General features: G+C 53.4%; 7 protein-coding genes across 7 annotated transcripts; 5 read left to right on the top strand and 2 right to left on the bottom strand.

The window, feature by feature from the left end:
• Positions 1–155: 155 nt before the first annotated feature.
• Positions 156–8,450, bottom strand: MCCC2 (Methylcrotonoyl-CoA carboxylase beta chain, mitochondrial; the record flags this gene model as incomplete). Its single annotated transcript, XM_062943271.1, is given in 7 exon segments — positions 156–278; positions 341–4,625; positions 4,668–5,597; positions 5,714–6,364; positions 6,383–7,157; positions 7,206–8,199; positions 8,261–8,450. The coding sequence occupies 2 exon segments, from the start codon at positions 1,934–1,936 to the stop codon at positions 156–158; spliced, it is 1,719 nt and encodes a 572-aa protein (XP_062806347.1). The 5' UTR covers positions 1,937–4,625; positions 4,668–5,597; positions 5,714–6,364; positions 6,383–7,157; positions 7,206–8,199; positions 8,261–8,450.
• On the top strand, positions 2,431–3,816 carry QC764_120100 (uncharacterized protein; the record flags this gene model as incomplete). Its single annotated transcript, XM_062943270.1, has 1 exon — positions 2,431–3,816. The coding sequence occupies one exon, from the start codon at positions 2,431–2,433 to the stop codon at positions 3,814–3,816; it is 1,386 nt and encodes a 461-aa protein (XP_062806349.1).
• QC764_120090 (uncharacterized protein) lies at positions 7,515–8,129 on the top strand (the record flags this gene model as incomplete). Its single annotated transcript, XM_062943269.1, has 1 exon — positions 7,515–8,129. The coding sequence occupies one exon, from the start codon at positions 7,515–7,517 to the stop codon at positions 8,127–8,129; it is 615 nt and encodes a 204-aa protein (XP_062806348.1).
• Positions 8,451–9,801: 1,351 nt separating the features above from the next.
• Positions 9,802–11,231, top strand: QC764_120080 (uncharacterized protein). Its single transcript, XM_062943268.1, has 3 exons — positions 9,802–10,277; positions 10,350–10,663; positions 10,719–11,231. Exons 1-3 carry the CDS (start codon positions 9,977–9,979, stop codon positions 11,052–11,054), a joined length of 951 nt encoding a protein of 316 aa, XP_062806346.1. The 5' UTR covers positions 9,802–9,976; the 3' UTR covers positions 11,055–11,231.
• A 5-nt stretch (positions 11,232–11,236) lies between these two features.
• Positions 11,237–16,584, bottom strand: QC764_120070 (uncharacterized protein). Its single transcript, XM_062943267.1, has 2 exons — positions 16,134–16,584; positions 11,237–16,076 (listed from the first exon to the last, which is right to left on the bottom strand). Exons 1-2 carry the CDS (start codon positions 16,295–16,297, stop codon positions 11,306–11,308), a joined length of 4,935 nt encoding a protein of 1,644 aa, XP_062806345.1. The 5' UTR covers positions 16,298–16,584; the 3' UTR covers positions 11,237–11,305.
• Positions 16,585–16,723: 139 nt separating this feature from the next.
• On the top strand, positions 16,724–18,103 carry QC764_120060 (uncharacterized protein). The gene is made up of 4 exons (XM_062943266.1): positions 16,724–17,067; positions 17,123–17,211; positions 17,266–17,397; positions 17,462–18,103. Exons 1-4 carry the CDS (start codon positions 17,015–17,017, stop codon positions 17,638–17,640), a joined length of 453 nt encoding a protein of 150 aa, XP_062806344.1. The 5' UTR covers positions 16,724–17,014; the 3' UTR covers positions 17,641–18,103.
• A 1,066-nt stretch (positions 18,104–19,169) lies between these two features.
• On the top strand, positions 19,170–20,000 carry QC764_120050 (uncharacterized protein; the record flags this gene model as incomplete). Its single annotated transcript, XM_062943265.1, has 1 exon — positions 19,170–20,000. One exon carries the CDS (start codon positions 19,170–19,172, stop codon positions 19,998–20,000), a length of 831 nt encoding a protein of 276 aa, XP_062806343.1.
• Between the last annotated feature and the right edge of the window lie 827 nt (positions 20,001–20,827).

The following is a 20,827-nucleotide window of genomic DNA, read 5'->3' as shown; positions in this document are numbered from 1 at the left end:
ATGCAACCGACTTTGAAACAGATGGGCAAAAGTAGATAATAATGAATCGGGCTATCTCAGCTCGTGAAAACTTCTTCATTTTATATCACCAAAACACATGCTTGCTCCCCTACGCCCGCTCCTCAAGCATCTCCATAATTTTACCTGGCGAGCATTTACATTCTGAAAACACCAAACTTCGTAGCACCAGCCTTGACATCGTTCCTGCCTCCCATCGCGGCGTTCAGTCCCAGGCCCAGGTATCTCCTGGTATGCTGTGGTGGAATGACACCGTCATCCTGGACCCCAATGTTAGCAATCCGTGACTCAGGACCTCGATGATCGTGAACAAAATACTCACCCACAACCTCGCACTCGAGAAAACACTATCACTCTCCTTCTCGATCCTGTCCTTCAACCCCTCATCCACCCCCTTCCCAACCGTCTCCATCACCTTGGCGAGCTGCTCACCACCCATCACGCCCACCCTCGCATTCGGCCACATCCACAAGAACCTCGGCGAGTACGCCCGCCCGCACATGCCATAGTTGCCCGCACCATAACTACCTCCCACCACCACCGTAAACTTGGGCACATCCGCGCACGCCACCGCCGTGACCAGCTTCGCGCCGTTCTTCGCAATCCCTTCCCTCTCCGCATCCTTACCCACCATGAACCCACTGATGTTCTGCAAAAACACCAGCGGGATCCCCCTCTGAGAGCACAACTCAATGAAATGCGCCCCCTTCAGCGACGAACTGCTGAACAGAATCCCGTTATTGGCCACAATGCCAACCTTGTGCCCGTAAATCTCGGCGAAGCCCGTCACCAGCGTGGTCCCAAAGTCCCTCTTGAACTCACTAAACTTGCTGCCGTCCACAATCCGTGCAATAACCTCATGGATCGGCAGTGGCTTTCTGAGGTTGGTGCTCGCAATCCCCAGCAGCTCCTCCGGATCATACACCGGCTCCTCATACGTCTTCACCAGTGCGGTCTTCTTGGGCCAGTTGAGGTTACTCACGCACCTCCTCGCCAGCACAACAGCATGGGCATCATCCACCGCCAAGTAATCCGTCACACCACTCACGCTACTATGCATCTTCCCCCCCCCCAGCTCCTCCGGGCTCACCACCTCCCCCGTTGCCGCCTTGACCAACGGCGGCCCCGCAAGAAAGATGTGACCCTGCTCCTGCACAATGATGCTCTCGTCACTCATGGCCGGTACATACGCCCCTCCCGCAGTGCAAGGCCCCATCACCACCGCAATCTGTGGAACCCCCGCAGCGGACATCCTCGCCTGGTTGTAGAAGATCCGTCCGAAATGCTCCCTGTCCGGGAACACATCCGACTGGTGCGGCAGGTTCGCTCCTCCAGAATCAACAAGGTATATGCACGGGAGGTTGTTCTCCTTTGCCACCTCTTGCGCACGAAGATGCTTTTTGACCGTGATAGGGTAGTATGTCCCTCCCTTGACGGTGCTGTCGTTGGCAACGATTACGCACTCCACTCCCTCGACAACACCCACCCCGGTGATGATGCCGCCGCACGGCACCTCGGCCTCGGGGTAGAGCTCGTGACCGGCCAGGGGGGAAAGTTCAAGAAAGGTGCTCCCCGGGTCGATCAAAGCCGTGATCCTGTCGCGGGGGAGCATCTTCTTTCTGGCGAGGTGCTTTTCCTTTGCCTTTGCGGGACCGCCCTGGTGAGCTTTGCGGGTGAGGGATTCGAGGCGGGACATGGCGGCAGACATGAGCTTGGTGTTTTCGAGGTATTCGGGGGAGGAGGGGTCGACGGCGGTGGGGAGGACGGAGATGGAGGAGGATTGGTGGGGGGTGGTGAAGGTTGCTACTGTCCTGCTGCTGCACCGTGGTGTTCTTGGTGATGAGGGATGGGGTGTTGGACGGAGAAGGTGAGTGCGCCGGCATTGGCGACTCAATTGTCGCGATATTTGGGGGAGCATGCTTGCGACGGAGTGGCGATGACGTTGGAGATGGTGGGATAGTGCTGTTGCGCAAAAAGGAACAACCACTGAAGCAGAACAGGTGCAGGAGATCTAAGAATTGGTGGAAGGGATCGAGAGCAAAGCGAAACAGAAACCCGGCTCAGCGGTTTACCGCGGCCCTGGCCAGACACGGAGCCCACGATCAGCATCACTGACGTCCTTCGACTTGTGAACCCCCCTCGAAACCATGTCGTTCCTGGAAGGTGGGCTTACCACAACAGACCGGGCCGGCTTAGGCCGTGGACAGCCGAGCTCAATCGCACTCCAGCACTTGCATCAGCAGCTGCCCGCATGCCTGCCGGGGTGTTGCGCGGCCTTGGCATTTAGATGGCCGTGTAAGCCAGGGAGAAGTCACCCGGGAACTACAGTCTTCCTTAACTTTTTCCTTCCTCATCTTGCTGTCGCACATACTCGTCGTCGCTGGCTCTGAATCTACTGAAACCATCACAGCAATGGCAACCCCTTCCACATCCCGCGCGCTGTTGCGCACAGCAACCCCCCGAACCGTCCTCTCAGTTCCCCGCCGCCAGTTTGGCCGTCTGTCCAAAGCCATCCTCGGTTGCCCCTCCTTAACAACCTCCCCAAGACCGCTCTCAACGTCCTTACCAACATCCTCATACCTCCTCCAAACCACCCGCCACTATGCCTCCTCCAAACACCCCGAGGGCTTCACCCCCCCAACCCCCGCCGACCTCTCCGAACTCCGCACCACAGTGCAAGAATTCGTCCGCCGCTCCCTCCCCGAAACCCTCGCGTCCGAAACCGACAAGTCCAACCAGTTCCCCCCCGACATGTGGCTCAAGCTGGGAGAGGCCGGTCTGCTAGGTATAACCGCCGACCCTGCCGTCGGCGGCCTAGGCCTGGGTTACCAAGCCCACTGCATCGTCATGGAGGAGCTCTCCCGCGCTTCGGGGTCCATCGCCCTCTCCTACGCTGCCCACTCCCAGCTGTGCGTCAACCAGCTTCAGCTTAATGGCTCAAAGGAACAAAAAGAAAAGTTCTTGCCTGATCTGATTGCGGGGACAAAGGTTGGCGCCCTGGCCATGAGTGAGAGCGGGTCGGGCAGTGATGTTGTTTCTATGCGGACGAGAGCTAAGGAGGTGGACGGGGGTTACGTCCTCAACGGAAGCAAAATGTGGATCACCAATGGCCCAGACGCAGACATAGTTATTGTCTACGCCAAGACTGTGCCTGATGGGGGATCAAAGGGCATCACGGCATTCATCGTCGAAACGGACAAGGCAGAGGGCTTCGAGTGCCTGAGGAAGCTGGACAAGATGGGCATGAGGGGTTCCAACACGGGAGAGCTCGTGTTTGAGAATGTCTTCGTCCCCAAGGAGAACGTCCTGGGCAAAGTCAACGGCGGGGTTAGGGTTCTGATGGAGGGACTGGACCTCGAGAGATTGGTTCTTTCTGCTGGACCACTGGGCTTGATGCAGGCCGCTTTGGACGTTGCGCTGCCCTATGCCCACGGCCGCAAGCAGTTCGGCACGCCTATCGCCCAGTTCCAGTTTATGCAAGGGAAGCTGGCCGACATGTACACCAAGCTCCAGGCCTCGAGGGCGTACACCTATGCCACGGCCAAGGCGGTTGACGAGCAGGCCGATATCCGCACCCAGGACTGCGCAGGTGCCATCCTCTATGCCGCGGAAAGGGCGACCGAGTGCGCGTTGGATGCGATCCAAATCCTGGGCGGAATGGGCTACACGGAGGAGATGCCCGCTTCGAGAATCTTGCGGGATGCGAAGCTGTATGAGATTGGAGCGGGAACATCCGAGGTCAGGCGGATGGTGATCGGGCGTGCCTTCAACAAGGAGTATGCCCATCTGGCCAACTAGAGCGCTGCCCGATAGCTGCCTTGGACAGTGACAGGAAGTTTGGCAAGGGCGAGCCGTCCCGTCTCCCGTGAGAACAGAGGGTGCCCGAGTAGACGCCCAGCACGACATTCCCACCCTATCCTTCAACCGGATCACGCGTGTATGCCGGCGGAAAGATAGAACAATACAATACCCCACCTGATTGGACAAACCATCTATATCATGTCCCATGGGCATCTTTTCCGCGTTTTTGTGGCTTCTCGCCAGGATGTATGAGCCTGTCTCCCCGTTCGTGTCTCTTCCTTCCCTTTCCCCGGATAAGGATGCCACCTTGAGGTCATGCAGACACGGGCCGGGTCTTGCTCAATGAGTGCGGTGTAAAACAGCGAGAGACGGATCAAGACAAATGATTCAAGAAAACATCATACCACTGGCACGCTCCTTTGGCCGCGGACTTGGACTGAACCCCCACTCTTCAAACTGTGATGGACTTGCAGCACCATATCGTCGAGAAGTCGGCTGATGGGAAAGAGCCGCAGGAGCAGGGAAGGGACCCGGAAGTTCATGTGGTGGTAGTTGTAACAGGCCGATCTGTACCTTACCGGATTTCTTCCCCTCCCAAAAAGTAAGATGAGAATATGGTGTCAGCGGCGTCACTTGAATGCAGAAGCATCCTTAGATGTTGATTCGCGGGTAACCTTCCCTTTGATAGTATTCGTGCAGTTTGTTTTTCTTCGTTCCCGTTTGTTGCTGTCGGTTTGGCCGCCGTGTGACGATGGCTTTTGTGTTCATGTGTGTGTGTGTGTGTGTGTGTGTGTGTGTGTGTGTGTGTGTGTGTGTGTGTGTGTGTGTGTGTGTGTGTGTATGTGTATGTGCTCGGCAATCAATAGCGGCGCCTCCCGAAACCGGTCTGGCAGAGTTGCGGTCCATCTAGAGGCGAGAAGCGGACGAAGGCAACCTCGGTGAACAAAGCTTGCAAGTTTTGGTGCTGCCAGGCGCAGGGGCGCGGCAAGGAAGTGACTGGATGACTGCATGGTTCAGCCACTGTACGGTACGTACGTACATACACGGCCATGATGATAGTCCATAATGGAACTCTAGAGTTTCTCCCTCGAGAACTTGTCTTCTCGTTTGATCTTTTCCCATGTTGCTTCGTGAGGACTTAACAGTTGCCCCACGTGGGGGGCAGGGTGGTGCTGCTTCCGCCCCAGCTTTCCGATCCTTACCATCGATCGTGATCGCTTCGGCCGTGAGTGAGGGGAAGTGGAGTGTGTGAAGAAAGCTGGCACTTGCTGTAGTCAACAGCGGCTCGGGGCGAACCCAGAGCGAGAGACAGAGAGGCTCGGCCGGTAAATGCCCGTGATGGTGGAGGTAGACAGGGGCACACCTACATGGTTGATTATCGAGAAGCTGTCCTACACATCCTGCAACGGCAGAAATATTTGACGATGCTCTGATAGACAACCAAGGCGTGCTCGAGCCTCGACGACATGAAGAGGAGTGCAGCCCATATTCAGGCTGTCCTACCACCAGAACCACAGTTTGGCTTGAGCGCAGCTATTTCTGACTGGCCGCTGGGGTAGCGCAAGAATGAGAAAACGGCAGAAAGAGGGGTAGCGTGAAAAGTGGTGGTGTCCGGCACTATTTTCGAGACAAGAGGGCGCCGGTAATGTTTTCAGATCGATCATGGCTTCAAGAAAAGTCTGACACTTGGTCAAAAGTTCCAAGAGCAGTTACAGTTTCAGAGTCGAATCGTTTGGCTTGCACATCTTCGGAAGTTATGCAGCGCGATATATGTCTATCTAGTTTGTGAGCAGTCTTGGCATTAGCCTGATAGCGCAGCATCTAAGAATCGGTGTCTGGATTGCCCTGGCGAGGACGAGTGGGGAGGAAGTGGACAAGTGGTGAGGAAGGGTACCTTGTCTTGAACCATGGCTCGTAATGGTTGTCCTACTCAACCCACAACATGGCCATCAAGTCCATCGCCAGGGGCGGAGGCTTTGGTCTTGTCTTTCAGGCATCTCTTCTGAGTGGCAGTGACATATGCGGGCTCCGCCAACGGTTACCCTACGACGATGATATCGTACCACACTCCTGTCGCTTGAGGCAAGATAGTGAAAATCGTTACCGGATCACTTGAATAAACCAGATCATTGGAAGTCGTGTATGGTCTGATTTGAAATACACAGCCATGCCATTGGTGTGTGAACTCGAGAGATCGCTGCAGCTTTCTAGAAACTATGTCACACGTCAGTAAGTACCGAAACTCCGGTCAGTTGCAGCATTAAGCCTGCGTGACATCCACCATGTGGCACAACATCTCGATGCGGATGGGTACAAATGCCGCCCAGTGAAGCGGTTACAAGGCATCAGACGCGAAGTGGCACAAAGTGAACATCGCATGGTTAGCCGATTCCAAAATCCCTGGATTGTGCGACCATAGTCTACCACACCATGGAAGAGCCTCTCATGTCGAGACAAAGACAACTGTGGTGGTGTCGAATAGGCCGCAGAAAACGGCAACAGTCGCGGAGGGGTGATGAAGGTCCGAAGGAAGGGCCACCGGGGCCTCTCGAGGTTGGAGGGCCTCTCGAGGTTGGGTGTCAAGAAGGTTCTGACGGGCATACCCCGCAGAGGACATTGCGGGGGAGGGGTGGGACTCTCTCAAATCATTGCCAGGCGTTCAGAAAAGGTATCCCGACCCGATGATAAGTTTGTTATGACAGCTGTGGACCGAAGCAAGGGCGTCTGTTGGAGGGTGGGCATGAGAGACGTGCAGAGGGACAGTCCGGCAGGTTTGCCAGAGATGGCATCGCAAGGCTTGTGATGGATGTCTCTTCGTGGGTGATCTGACTTGTCATAAAAAGCCCGAGCTTGGCCAAAGTCTGGTACCGCCAGTAAGGTAGCAGCCGCATGATCAGGATCCTCACCGGTGTGCCGGGGTGTTTGACGCTGATCGTTGAAACTTGTTGGTATATATCATGGCGACGCGTGAGTGGGGTGATTGTTCCGACGAGGACATCGTGAGGGAGCGACATGGTTGGTTCCGCTATGGCGCCCACTATGGCTTTCGAGGCATGAGGGCGGGTCTGGAACCCCTGGTGCAGCGACACTTCTGCACCGGAAGACGCTGTCATGGTATTCCGGATCCAATGGCTCAAGTCCCTGAAATTCCATATCGAGTTCGATGCTGCCCAGTCGGCCACCACCACGTTGCATCCGAGAGGTTGTGCTTCTGCCGGGGTGTGTCTCTGGGTCGCAGTCGGCGCGGTCAGGGCTGGTGTGAGAGTACATGTATATGCCCAATGTGAACTTCCATCCCTTGCTCACCAATACCGTCGTCATGCGGGGTTTCATTGCCGCTGCAGTCTGTAAGTCTTTGAAGTACCTCTCATGTCTTAGGTGCTCACCGGTCGGATGTTACTCCCGTCTTTTTTGGGCCACAGGCAGATTCGCAGGTTGGTGTGCTTGGGAATCCGTCCCATCCCTTCCGGATTCATGCCGACTGCCGCCCTCAGAGCAGGAAAATGACCAGATATAAGTCTCAGCAGCCCGCCGTGGGAAAACCGCCCATCGACACGAGAAAGCCACCTCTCAGATAGAATTGGCACCTTCAAGATAACCTTTCCAAATCATCTTGGGCTTTCGAGACCTCTTCTTGGTTTGAACCACCCCTTCAGCAACCAGCTCGACCTTGGCCACACACCATCACCATCATAATGGCTCGCCATGGTGATGAGCAGTTGGATATGGACCAGATTGACATGAGCATGACATTTAGTCCGGCGCACGAGGTTGGAATATCCTGCGGCACCGTAACAATCGACCCTGGGAGAGCGAAGGTCCTCATCATCTGGAACAACCGCCTTCAGATCCATCAGCTCCCGAAAGGCAGAAGGAACGTTGAAGAGCACTGGTTCGACACAGCCCTCAGGGAGACGCACGAGGAGACCGGGTTTACGGCTACGCCTTTGGCACTCAAGGTTCCCACGAGAGCCCAACTGCCGAAAAGGGCCCTCTCTAACAAGGGCAAGGGCTACAAGAAGCTAGAGATTCTTTGGGACTACGTTAGCAGGGAGTTCATCGGGACATGCTCCTACCCCGATCCTCAGTCTAAGTCACCATCCTTCAAGACGGTGTACTACTGGGCAGCGACATGTGACTCCAACTCGACTCCCGATAAGGACACGCAGGATGAGGGAGAGAACCTGGTGCCAAAATGGATCGACCTGGTTGATATCGAGAAGTTTCTTCGATTCGGGGCTGAGGTTGCCGTGGTGAAGAAGGCGGTGGCGGACATGAAGCGGTCCGGCCATAAGATTGGCGAACAGTGAATGGTTTCACAGTATCAGCTTTCCTACGGTTCACAGTCGGCAAACAACTGTTGTGTGAGGGTTGGAATATCTGTTTCAGGCCAGGAGTTAGCAGAGATCGTGGCTGCAGAGCACGTGTGGAGGTTGCTTACAAGAGCTTCGAGTATTCACACAGATGATGATGATGATGAGGATTGATGATGACAAGATATTGAAGTACTGCAAAAAGTCCGAGAACAGGCAGGGGGGCAGTCTGCGTTAGCTTTGCCATCATATCTGGCTCTTTTCATAGTGGCAGTCTTTCTCAATGTTACACATCGTATGAGTTGATCTCGTCGTGTCTTCGCCAGGTGCATGTGAGTAAGTAAGGAGAATGGAACCCCCGACCAATAAAAAGTCCAACAACCTTTTAGCACCAAACATCGTCGGGAATAGAGTTTCCACGACAGTGGGGCACTGCTCGGAGCTCACCCGCTGCACTTGATTGGCCAGTGACCTTTGGCAACTGTTGGGCGGGGAAAGAACAGTGACATCATGGTGGGATGGTTCACTGTGTCGCATCCACGAATCTTCTTTCTACCGAAGGTCCAGCAAAAGATTTGGGATACGTCCAATTTCCCGAGGTTCTCCCGCCTAGTCTCAAATATCAAACCTCTTTCTTCATCTTAGAGCTAAGTACGGAGTAGCGCGCTACGCGCTCCATCTACAAATAATAAGGAAAAGATCTAAAATTATGCAACAGTTTTTATCTAAACATTTACCCAAAAATAACTTTTTTTTTAATATTGATACTTAAATATTTTGATACCATTTATTTTGAAATAATTATTGTTGAAATAAGTGCTATTAAGCTTGTAAATATAGGCTCAAATAGCTATCGGCGCAGTATACTGAGAGCGAAGAAAACTTTGACTGCAGCATTCGACAGTTGCTGTGGCACTAAAAGAAGGTAGATTACAGAGGCGGCGCTCTGTAATATATAGAAGAGAATTACTGTAACATATGCTTGTAAAGCACTGATGAGTGTGGTAAACTAATATATTAATTGAACCTTATAGACTAAGAAATACCACAGTGAATAAGGTGTGAAGCAGAGGTCTTATAGGCCATTGGCTTTCTACTCGTTCCCCGAGGATGACCCCGTTTCCGGGCTCGAAGCCCGCTAAATGCGCTAACTAAATATAAGGTTAGGAGCCACGTTACAGGCTACGTTGCGCTACCGTTTGACCGCTGCAGGGCACCGGCCTTAACGCTCGGCCTTCCGGGACTTCGGATTGCTTCTGGAGGCCGAGCTTCCATTCCGGCAACCGTGGTCCCTAAACACTGCTGATTCAAGCCATTGTATTGCTTCTGAGGCCCTGTAATATACAGGGCTCAGATACATTGTAAACTCCACAAACAAAAGCTGTATTTTAACAGTTATCAAATATAGTAAGTATAATATTAATCTTTTTAGTAATATTATTTTTAAAAATAAATATTCTAAAAGTATAATAACTATGCATTTTATATAGTAGTAGTAGCTTTAAAATATTATTTAACAAACAATGCGCTAATCATAAATAATTAGATTTAATATTGAGATAGTTAATTATATTAATTAAATATTGTACAAACAAAAGTAGTTAGGTAGTTTAGTAATAATGCCTAGCCTAGTCCTTAGGTCTCACTACTAGGATATTATTTCTCAATAGTAGGCGTTATCTGATAATCTGACGGCAACAGTGGGAAGCTACCCCGCACTTCTGCCCCAAGATAGACAGGCAACATTACCGATCTCGAAGCCCCCTACACTAGCCAGCAGCCATCATTGTCCGAGGATCCCCGAGGCAAGATACCCCGAACCTAGAAGCTTCTCATTTAAAGGTATGCCTTCACCAAGCCAGCTCCGTCTCGCAGCCGCCCGGCTCTCCCGTCCTCCTGGCTCTTATGCTTATCGTTTGTCCGGCAACCCCCAGATCTTCAAATCCGAACCTCCTCCTGCGTGTGCCTCTAGAACTGGCTCGTTGAATCACACAACATTTCTCTCTGTAAAACAGCAAGCCGCCAAGATGTCCACCATGCAAGCCTCCCACGGCCACAACCAGGCCTGCTGCAACATCCCTCCTGTTGTCTCCAAGGGTTACTCTGCCAAGGGTAGCTACGAGGAGATTGATGGCTTCAAGACTTGTATGCTGCCCCTTTTTCAGACATGTTATTAGGGTCCATTATCCATTTTACGCAAGACTAACACACCCCCAGACGTAACTGGCCCCTCCACCGCCAAAAAGGGCATCCTCGTCATCTACGACATCTTCGGCTACTTTGAGCAAACCCTCCAAGGCGCCGACATCCTCGCCACTTCTTCCTCGGAAGAATACAAAGTCGTCATCCCCGATTGGTTCAAAGGCGAGCCCTGCCCCATCGAGTGGTATCCCCCCAACACGGAAGAGAAGCAAAAGAACCTTGGCGCCTTCTTCGGCAAAAACCCGCCTCCCGGCGTGGCCGGCAAGCTCCCTGAGTATGTCAAGGCTCTGAAGGAGAAGACGGGGGTGCAGGAGTGGGCTATTTTGGGTGTGAGTCTCCTTTCTCGTTTAAACCGCCGCGGGCGTGAAACTGATTACCGAATAGTTCTGCTGGGGCGGGAAGGTTGTGTCTCTCGTGACGTCTGGGGATCAGAATCCTTTTGTTGTCGGCGCAGAGTGCCATCCTGCTATGGTTGACCCTAAGGAGGCGGAGGGGATCAAGATCCCGCTTATTTTGCTTGCGTCCAAGGAGGAGCCGGAGGACAAGGTCAAGGAGTTTGAGGAGACGCTCAAGGTGGCGAAGCATGTCGAGACGTTCAAGGACCAGATCCACGGGTGGATGGCGGCGAGGAGTGATCTGAGCGATGCGAGGGTGAAGGAGGAGTATATCAGGGGATATAAGACGGTGTTGGACTTCTTTGCGAAGAACTGGAAGGCGTGAGTGTTTTTTCGAAATGTTTGGAAACAGAAGAAATAGGGGACTAAGAAATAAATAGGGGTGGAGACAGGGGGAAGTTGTAGGTTAGCGCTATGGTCACGAAATGATGAGTCTTCAATGGCAATGCTATTCTTTCATTCACTAGGTAACCTTTGCTCTGGTCAGTCCCGCAAACAACACCTTTTTTGACCCCTTTTCCACTCCTGAAATGCAATACTAAAACTCGCTCGCTATACAACCTTTACAATCCCCTCTCAGGAGTTCTTCCAAATCACACTCCCACTCTTCCTCCTCGCAAAAGCACTAATACCACTACCCCCTTCCTCCCCCTGCTGCTGCTGCTGCTGCTGTTGTGATCTCACACTCCCGCCATCTCTCACCTCACCACCACCACCCCGCACACTCGAACCCGCCCCCTGCAAACTCCTCATCAGCCGGTTCCCCAGACTCAACCTCGCCGCACTGATCGGCTCATCCCCCTGCACCGGCGGCTTGCTCCCATAACCCCCAAATCCCATACTGTATCCCATATTCATCGCCCCCGCCAAAAACCCACTCCCCGTCGTTGCCGTGCTCGCAACACTGCTCCCGCCGCTACTCCCATTGTTGCTTGCCCTCGTGATGGTGACTGACGGGATAGAGACAATGTGCTCCCAGTCCTTGCCGCTTTCCCTGTCTAAATGCGCCGGGGAGGGGTAAGACGTCTCATCTTCTGAATTCTGCGCGTAGGATGACCCGGTGTTGGTTTGCATTCTCCTCAGGTTAGGTCTACCCGGCGGTAGGGGTTGAGAAGGGGGGGGGATCCCGGTTTTGAGTTGGAATTTTGACAGTTCTATCGGTGCGGATTTACGTCGGGAGCGGGCAGGGAGTGACGCGCTGCTGCTGCTACCTACCCCGACGGCTTTCTTGAGGGAGGCGATGGTTCTCTCCGAGGTTGTCATCACACGAGTGGGGGGGTGGGCTTGGGGCGGGGAGGAAACGGGTGAGGGGACGGGAGGGAAATGGGATATCGCTGCTTGGAGCGCGCTCCAGGACTCAACTTGGCCGTTGAAGGCGTCCTCTACGCAGTTGCACTCGTCGCCGGCCGGGCATTCGGTTTCGCCCATGGCGTGCCAGTCTGCCCGGCAGGAGGCGTGGCAGACGCAGCCGCAGGATAGGCAGGGAGAATACACAGAGGCGACGGGCTCGAGGCAGTAGACGCAGCGGAGCTGAGTTTGTGGGATCTTACTGCCGTAGGCGCTTTCGGGGAAGCAACGAGGGCAGATGCCCACTGCTCCACCGACGTGCCCGTTGGCGGGGCGGTGATATTCGACAGGGTCGAGTTGGATTTCGTGGATGCGGCAGAGGCCAGTCACATCCAAACCGCGTCCCGTTGCCAGGAGGTTTTGGAATAGCTCGTGGCGGCCACCGAAGCCCATCACGGGCGAGGAGGCACCGGTTGGGTAGTGCCGTGAGCCGCGGGGAGTAGGATCAAGGTCGGTGCAGTCGGAGTCGTTGCTGTTCCAGTTGTTGTTATTGTTATAGAGGCGTTCGTCTTTGAGAACATTAAACTTGAGGATCTCAAGACGAGACAGAGATTGACCCCACGTCTGGAGCAATTCGGCATATGAATAGCGGTAGTGAGTGTAGAGCTCTCTACGCTGGGGTTCGATGAGAGAAGTCGGCATCCAGCCATCATCGTCAAAGAGCCCTTGATCCTCTGGAACGCATGATACAGCTATGGGAACCATAGAGTAGAAACTACGTTTGACCCGGCCATCATTGGATTGAGATGTGCGGACTGTCCCAGGAGCTGTTTTTGGAGCAGCGGCCTTAGCACCAAACACGGTTGAGCTACCCCAAGTGATAGCGCTAGGTGCGAAGCTGCTGAGGATGGTCTCCGCAGGACTAGGTCGCTTTCGTACAGGACGATCAGGCGGCGAGGCAGATACCATGCCGGCAAGCGTCCGTGGCAAACTGGCAGCAATTGAGGCAACTGTCGAGTTGGGCTTGTAAAAGGATCGGGTGTTGGGAGAGGTGGACAGACTTTGTGTCTGTCGAGCTTCTCGAGCCTGGCCGGGCGTGAGCTTGGGTAGTGTTTCTCTGCGGGAGTGTGAATGAGTGCCAAATCCAGCCAGCACCTTTGCGTCTCCTGACGCCTGAGAGCCCGAGTGGCCGGCAGGTGTGTTCGCTATTCTGGAAGTCCCAACAGCCGAGTTTCCCCGGCTTCTGTATTTCATACTCCAAAAATCAGGATGTGTAGGAAAATATTCCAGCGAAAATGATGGCGCCTTCATAGCAAGAGGTGTTTCCGGCTGGGTCAGGCGAGCTTCGGCGTATGCCACTCCATCTTCCTCAAATGAGTCTCCGAAGATGCAGGCAAGCATAGCCAGCATCTGGATATCAGCTATCTTCTCAAAATAGTCGAACAGGCGGTCGACCAAGTCGCGAGCGAGTGGATGACAACCCCATTTCACACGACCGGCTAAACCCGCCTTTTTTTTCTGATTGGAGCGAGACACAGATTCTCTGGCGATAACCAATACAGACTGTTCTCTGCTGTACTGGACCTCGAGCGGAACATCTCTTCGCAGTAGAAGAGCGGCATATTTCCAGATGGTGGCCAGGTCCAAGTAGCCATACTTGTGTGCCACCGCAGCGTTGTGATTACACACCTCAGGACCGTGACCAAATATAGCATACTCCTCGGCGAACTCTCTCTTGGATGGTAGGTAGGCTCGGAAGTCGTGAATAGAAACAACGTTTTTCGGCTTGCCTGGTCTTCTCCGACTGGTTCCTGTGCCGGTTCCAGTCCCAGTGCCGGTACCACCTCCGCTGGACCGCACCGAATCGTTGGTGCTGAGGGGCTTGCGGAAATATCTCCCAGGCTGATACCAGAGACGGAGCTTGTGCATTGTTATTGGCTCCGAGTCTGTCGATGACGTTGACTCTGTGCTATCAGAATATTCCGACTGGTCATCAGTTGCCGATGTCTCGTCGTTGAATAGATGTTTGGGCGCCGATGAGTCCTGTGAAAGCCGTCCAAAGATGTCAAACGCGGACTCCCCTTTCTGCTTGTTACTAGAGACATCTGGGGCAACTATAGTGAACAATGTGTTTTGCCTCTCTTCCTTGGTGGGAAAGAAGCAAACCAGTTCCCCATCACTGGTAAATCTCGCACCACATAGTCTCGGTGGCGGGGGTATATTAGGGCGTTTGGCTGGGGCTAGTGTTGCTGTAGGATCTAATTCACTACTGCTACTGAGCTCTTCTGACATGAACGCAGAGCCACCGGCAGGAATGCCACTCTCGTCGTCTTCACTAGAGCTCTCATCAGCCAAACCATCCATGTCGTCCAGATCCCGAACATTCTTGAAGTATGTTGTGCTGGTCTCAAGGTCAACCTCGCCCAGTAGATACGTGAAGGCAACAAAGAGACAGTTTTCCTTTCTTTCCAAGAAGCGGATGGAGAGTTCCTGAAGTTCATGTTGAAGCTTCTTGTGGGTCTCCTCGGGCATGAACGATGACTTTTCAATGTAAAACCTCGGCGCTTTGCTCTCGGGATAACTGGGCGGAATGTCAACTTTGACCTTGATGAAGATGGTCGCCTCATCCACGCCCCATGGCCCTTTCAGGGAAGCCTTCAGCGTCAAAGAGTCCATGTCGATATTTTCCCATTCCACGTTTGGCAGCCGACTACTGATCCGGAGAAACTCATCCTGTATCGTTTCGGGCTCCCACCACTCACTGTCAAATGCGTGGCCAAACATTCTGGAATCTGGAGAGTCTGGTCTCATTTCTGAGCCGGATCTTCTCTTTGATATTGTGATGCCTCTCATCCAGCCGATTTGAAGCTCACTCTTGTCCGCAGTCTTCCTCGAGTTTGGCTTGCCCTTCATGGATGTAGCCCTCCACGAAGGACCGATCAGACGAGCACGGGTATGTAAAGCCATGCTCAGGGCACTTGGGCGCAAGCGGCTGCGCGTTCCCGGGCGAGGGTGGCTCATCGTGGGGGTCCTGCGATCTCCCTGATCGGCGTCGTCAACTGTACGGAATGTTTTGTAAGTCGCGCCCTTCCGAGTGAGAATGAGGTTCTCCATCAAAGGGGTCCCCCGTTCATAGCCGGCGGACTTCAAAATCGGCGCCTCGACCTTTTGAAGCCGCAGCTCATTGTCCTCCCCCCATGAAACGAGCTGAAACTCGCGGTCATCGATCCCATCATTCACGCTTCCTCGACTTCGCCAAAGGAACTCCTTGACTTTGTAATCGCCATGACCAGGGAAGACATAAACAGGTTCAACGGCACCGTCAACCGGATCTGTGGGCTTCGGGCGTCGGTCGTATAGATATAGATTGCCTGGTTCATTCTGTGGCATAGCCAACAATCCGGAGCCAAAAGGAGTGTGACGTGCCCGCCATACTGGAAAATCAGTGCGAACGACTCTCTGGAGCGCGTCGTCCTCATCGGCGTAGTCCCAAAACTTGATGCTCTTATCCAGTGAGCAAGTGACTATGCAGGTCGGTTTGGTACGGTTCCAATCAATGCCATAAATCTTGGAAGTATGTGCGATGATGGTTGTCAAGGGTTCCGCAGTCTTTCTTTGGTCCCAAATATGAAGATAGCGGTCGTGGGCGGAAGCGAGGACGTTGGGATCCTGACGACTGTACTTGACCTGTGTCGCACCAGCAAACCAGTCACAAAACGTCAAGGCAGGAGATCTTGGTCTCCGCAAGTCCCAACAGTGAACATAGCCATCCACGGCACACGTCGCAAGAGAATCGGGATGATGGGCCGAAAAGTTGATATCGGTGATGGCTCTGCTGTGGGCTTGGAGGGAATGTTCAACGGCCCCAGATGACGAGTCATCGCGCTTGTTCAGGTTCCAGACCAGACATCGGTGATTTGCTGTTGACGCAACCCAGAATTCGCGAGCGGCAAAGGGAGACCACTGGACGTCAACCACAAGCCATGGCAGACCGTGGCTACTCAGCCGACGAGGAGGGCTCCATGGAGAATCGAGATCAATGATGGTGAGGCCTTTGGGTCTGTAAAATGTTAGATTCTGTCTGTTTTCTCAGCATGATAACAATGTGACTACTCACGATGCAAGGGCCACATCTCGCCCCGACGGCGAGATGGTTGCCGAGCCTACCAGGCCATCCACATGAATTGTGCCAACTGCATCAAACGTTTCGCTGTCAAAAGCCGACTTGACAACCTTGTCATGCTCTGGAGGCTGAGATAATCGATCAAAGGAGAAAGGCATGGTCGAAGATAAGGGCCGCAGAGCACTGTGAGGCTCATCCTGAGCGCCTTGGTGTTGAATGACCGTAGGTAGCCCAGCGAGTTTCACTCTCACTGCCGTCTCACCACACCTCAGCACCTCTCCATCAATGGCCAAGCACCTTGGGCAGTTTGGATCGAAGAATCAACCTGATATATTGTCGTGTGACAATCAAAGAATCAGAGATGAAAGTATATTCTCAGAACTGAGGGGTCAATGAGGCTCGTGAAAGCAACTGTCGTCAAAGTAACCTTCAACGATGTTGCAGCGCCAACACGCTTAGTTGCATATTACCCTTTGACAAGCTGATGAAAGAACCCCGGGATGTGCAAATGGCGGAATCAGGAATGTGATCAGCGGTCTGTGCGCTTATCAGTCGGCAGCCGTCCTTGGAACCCTGCCAGGCCTGGCCAAACATAGCCCACTATGACTCCATAGGCTTCCAACCTGTCTTGGGCATTTTCAACACCATTGTCGCCAGTCTTTTTCTTGCTAAGCATCCATCACTAGCTCTACGTCTGCGCTAAACTTCTCGAAAATACAGAAAGGTCCCCCAGACCTGATCCTGCTTCGTCAACACACACTTGCTAACGCAACCGTCCCACCTGCTGTCCTCGCTTCGGAGTTCTACCCCTCCTTTGACCTTCTACTTGCGCTTCATCTCATCTGTCCCGACGCACCACTACCTAAACACTCACCATGGCTCTCCCCAAGAGAATTCAAAAAGAGACCGAGCGCCTCATGGCGGAGCCGTATGCGCCCTCCGCCTTGCGTTTACGTTGAGCTTTACTAACTTTGGCGCAACAGTGTCCCAGGCATCAGCGCCATTCCCCACGAAGACAACCTACGGTATTTTGACGTCGAGATCCATGGTCCTTCGTCTTCTCCATATGAGGGTTTGTCTCCCGTTTTTCTAGAATGAAGCTCGCAAGCATTGACCACTGTTCTAGGTGGCGTCTTCAAGCTTGAGCTCTTTCTCCCGGACGACTACCCCATGACACCCCCCAAGATTCGCTTCCTTACCAAGATCTTCCACCCCAACGTTGACAAGCTCGGTCGTATCTGCCTTGATGTGCTGAAGAGTGGGTGTTCCCGAAAACCACGATAGTGAAGTCGGGACCATACTGACTCGGGCTCCCTTTACAGACAATTGGTCACCTGCTCTGCAAATCCGAACAATTCTCCTTTCGATTCAAGCCCTCCTCGGTGCCCCGAACCCCGACGATCCGCTTGCTGCTGATGTTGCCAAGAGCTGGAAAGAGGACGAGAAAGCAGCTATTGCGACGGCGAAGCAGTGGACTCAGCAATACGCCGTCCCGAAATAGAAAATCGGCGTGAGTCCTCCAGAAAAACAGAATAAAATAACAATACAGTTTCTTCCGCTATCCGCTATCCATACGGTGCCATCCATACAACAGAGACACGGTGAACTTGGTGGCGACGGCGTGGGATTGGGTGGAAGAGCTCTCTGGGTGTGGTGCCGATGGGCGGATTGGCATACGACCAGGTATATTTGCGATCACGAATTCACGAGCATATGGGGGAAGAATGGGATGTTGCTGCGTCACAGGTTCTGCGCTGAATGGTGACCCTCTGGCTATTCCTTGGGATTCTTCTTGGTGTATTTTTGCAATCATCGGAGAGCGTGTCTCGAGGCAGCGAATATCAACGATCTTACTAGGACGGATAGCGACAGCTTGCACATGACAGGGCGTGTCTCTCCACAGGCTGGAATACGAGGGTAGATTGTGGGATTCATGTGCAGTGAAAGTTGGCAGCTCGATCATGGCGATAGTATCAGATATACGACGATGACTGCCCGCAGTCTCACACAGCTGCACTCGGCACAGCTCGGTAGTTGTTAATCAATTTGGGCAACGCCGTGGACACAGAACCAATCGCCTGGAACTCAGCACTGGTAGCTGCATTCGGCACCTGGGCCCCACCTTCGAAACTTTGCTCATGATGATCTCTCGGGTCTCTTTCCATCGCTCTGCAGGGTAATACGGCATTGGTGAGGTGCCACGGTCCCTTGGAGGGTGGGGACGATAACTGCCGGTCTCGGTGACCCCGCCGAGGGCTGTATTTGGGATTCTTCTGATGGTTGAAGCTGGTGATGGCAATCCAGGTGTCTTTGGAGTCCTATTAGCTCGGGATGCACAGGTAAGTAGGCCCGTAGGGTGGTAATAAACGGCAGTTCTTTTCTTCTGCCTGCTTGAAACAAAGTTTCTATCACCAATCCCAAGTCCCTAGCCGAGCCCGAGCTTACCAAGTGACAGGGCATCCCGCATTCTAGCGGAGTCCTGCCAGTCAATTGGAATTGACAGGTTTAGCTTGGCTCGGAGGTGCAATTCTGCAGGGCACCATCACTGATCCAGGGGTGTTTTCCCTTTTGAGCTGAGGGATTCCTGTCCAGGTCCTCCTCTTTTCAACAAGGGTTCACCAGACTTTTACCTTGCCATCACTTTCTCTCGGAGAGCCACTCATTGTCATCTGAAGGCCCTCCGGACACACACAGAGGTCCAGCGCGACCATCACAGTCATTCACTCGTCGTTCACTCGTTTCTCACCGGACGCCACCTCGATATTTTACGACGGTCAACCAACAGCTCGCCTGCCTGCCTGCCTGCCTGCCTGCCGGCTCTCGAACGTTGCATTTGTTTCCCGTGTCAACGTTTCGTTTCCTCCAACGCTCTCGGCACCAAAACATCCCGCGCGGCCACCCAGACAAACCTATCGCTCGCCCAGCCCACCTGTCAACACCAAACACGCTCGCTCAGGCCTTCGCCTCTTTTCCGTTCGGTTTCCAGAGCTTCTGTATCCATCACACGCCATCAATTCCTCCGACATCCCGATGTCTAGTAGTGCGAGTCGCCCCGTAGCGGACCAATCCAATTCGACTGCCCTCGCCATTACCACTGGCGCTCGGACGATCCCAACCCTGCCATTCGGTAAACAACTTGCCCACTCGTTCACCTTTAACATATTCAACTTGCTCTGGGCGAGACCCGTCTCCGAAGACAAACCCGACATGCCGTCAAAGAAGGACACCGCCGCTGCTGCGAAGCCTGCGAATGGCACTGCAACCAAGCGCTTTGAGCTTCCAGCCCTCGACCTGAAGTTTGGCGCGCTGACCGACGGAACGGACATCCCTCCACCCCTCCCTTCGCCGATACGAGAGGAGGCCGTCCCCACGCCGCCAGACACCCCGAAAGAGGCCATCAAGTCGAATGGCAACACAACGGCCGCCGCCGCCGCTGCTGTTGCTGCTGCGGCTCCTGTCCCACCCATCGCGACTACTGCCGGTGTAAAACGCCCGGCCGAAGACAATCCCGCCTCCCCAACCTTGTCGGCGCGACCCGGAAGCATTCGCCGCCTCTTTAGCCGCGGGCTTTTGAACTCGGCCTATGTGGAGGGAGAGGGAGTGGAAGCGAGCAAAAGGACATCGCGGCCTCCTAGCAGGGGTGCCAGCAGTGTGGCCGATTCTCGGAAAGTGAAGCGGTCGAGTGGCTGGTTTAGCAGATTCCGGAGCGACAAAACTCCACTTTCTCCGCCCGCGACAGACGAGAAGAAGCCCACCGGGCCCCCGCCACCAATGATCCCGGAACTGACGGAGCTCAAGTCGAGCGACGACGCCAAGGACGAGGATGGCTTTGGCAGCGATCTGTTCAAGGACATCAAATAAGCCATGCAACGCACCACAAAAACACATCAACCAACCGTCTTGGGACAGCCCTGTAAGGGACAAGCAAAGAATGGAATTATATCCAGGAAAAGTACCGTGGAAACTAGGGGGATGGGTGAATTTGCGACATGTTGATTGAAGATACCCGGGCTCGTTTCTTTGTAAACGGGCAGTCTGAATTTGCGACTGACGATTTCATTGATGTTTACTACCCCATTCTGTCATGTTTTTCTTTCTTTTTTGTTTTTTTCCTGTCATGTCTCTCTGTTGCCTTATCTTGAGGTGTACGACTCTTTGCTTTTGATTGGGCTGGCACGCCTTCTTTTTCTGCTGGTCTATTCCTGGTTTTTGTTTCACGAACACGCTTCTTTTTTTTTTCTCCCTCTTACACACATCAGGTTGCCAAAAGCGGGAGAACCTTTTCTTCTTCATTCTCATGGGAGGGAGGGAGGGGAATTTGTTATTTTTGAGGACGATACATACATAGCTTTTTGACAAGGGGAGGGATGCGCAGTTTGGGGGGAGAGGGGTGGGGGGTGGGGGAAGGTTCAGAGCTCGACAACTTTACGATTTCATGGCTTTTTTTTCAACTTCGTTTTATACCATATTTTTAGCAGCTGAGCATAGTTATTGGGGGGTGGAATGAGAATCTGAGTTTGGGGGGTTTGTTTTCTTTCTCAACTTTTCGTGTGTATTATGATATGATTGGTATAAGAAGTGATAATCACGGCCCAAGCCAAGGCGTAAGGGAGATGATTGACGGGTAGAGAGGCGAGGGAGGGAGGGAGGGATGGTGATGAAGGTCGTATCCCGCTTTGACCTTTCGC

Source organism: Podospora pseudoanserina, chromosome 1, assembly GCF_035222485.1.
Source record: "Podospora pseudoanserina strain CBS 124.78 chromosome 1, whole genome shotgun sequence".
NCBI lineage: Eukaryota > Fungi > Ascomycota > Sordariomycetes > Sordariales > Podosporaceae > Podospora > Podospora pseudoanserina.
This window is presented reverse-complemented; position numbering and strand designations above follow the sequence as displayed.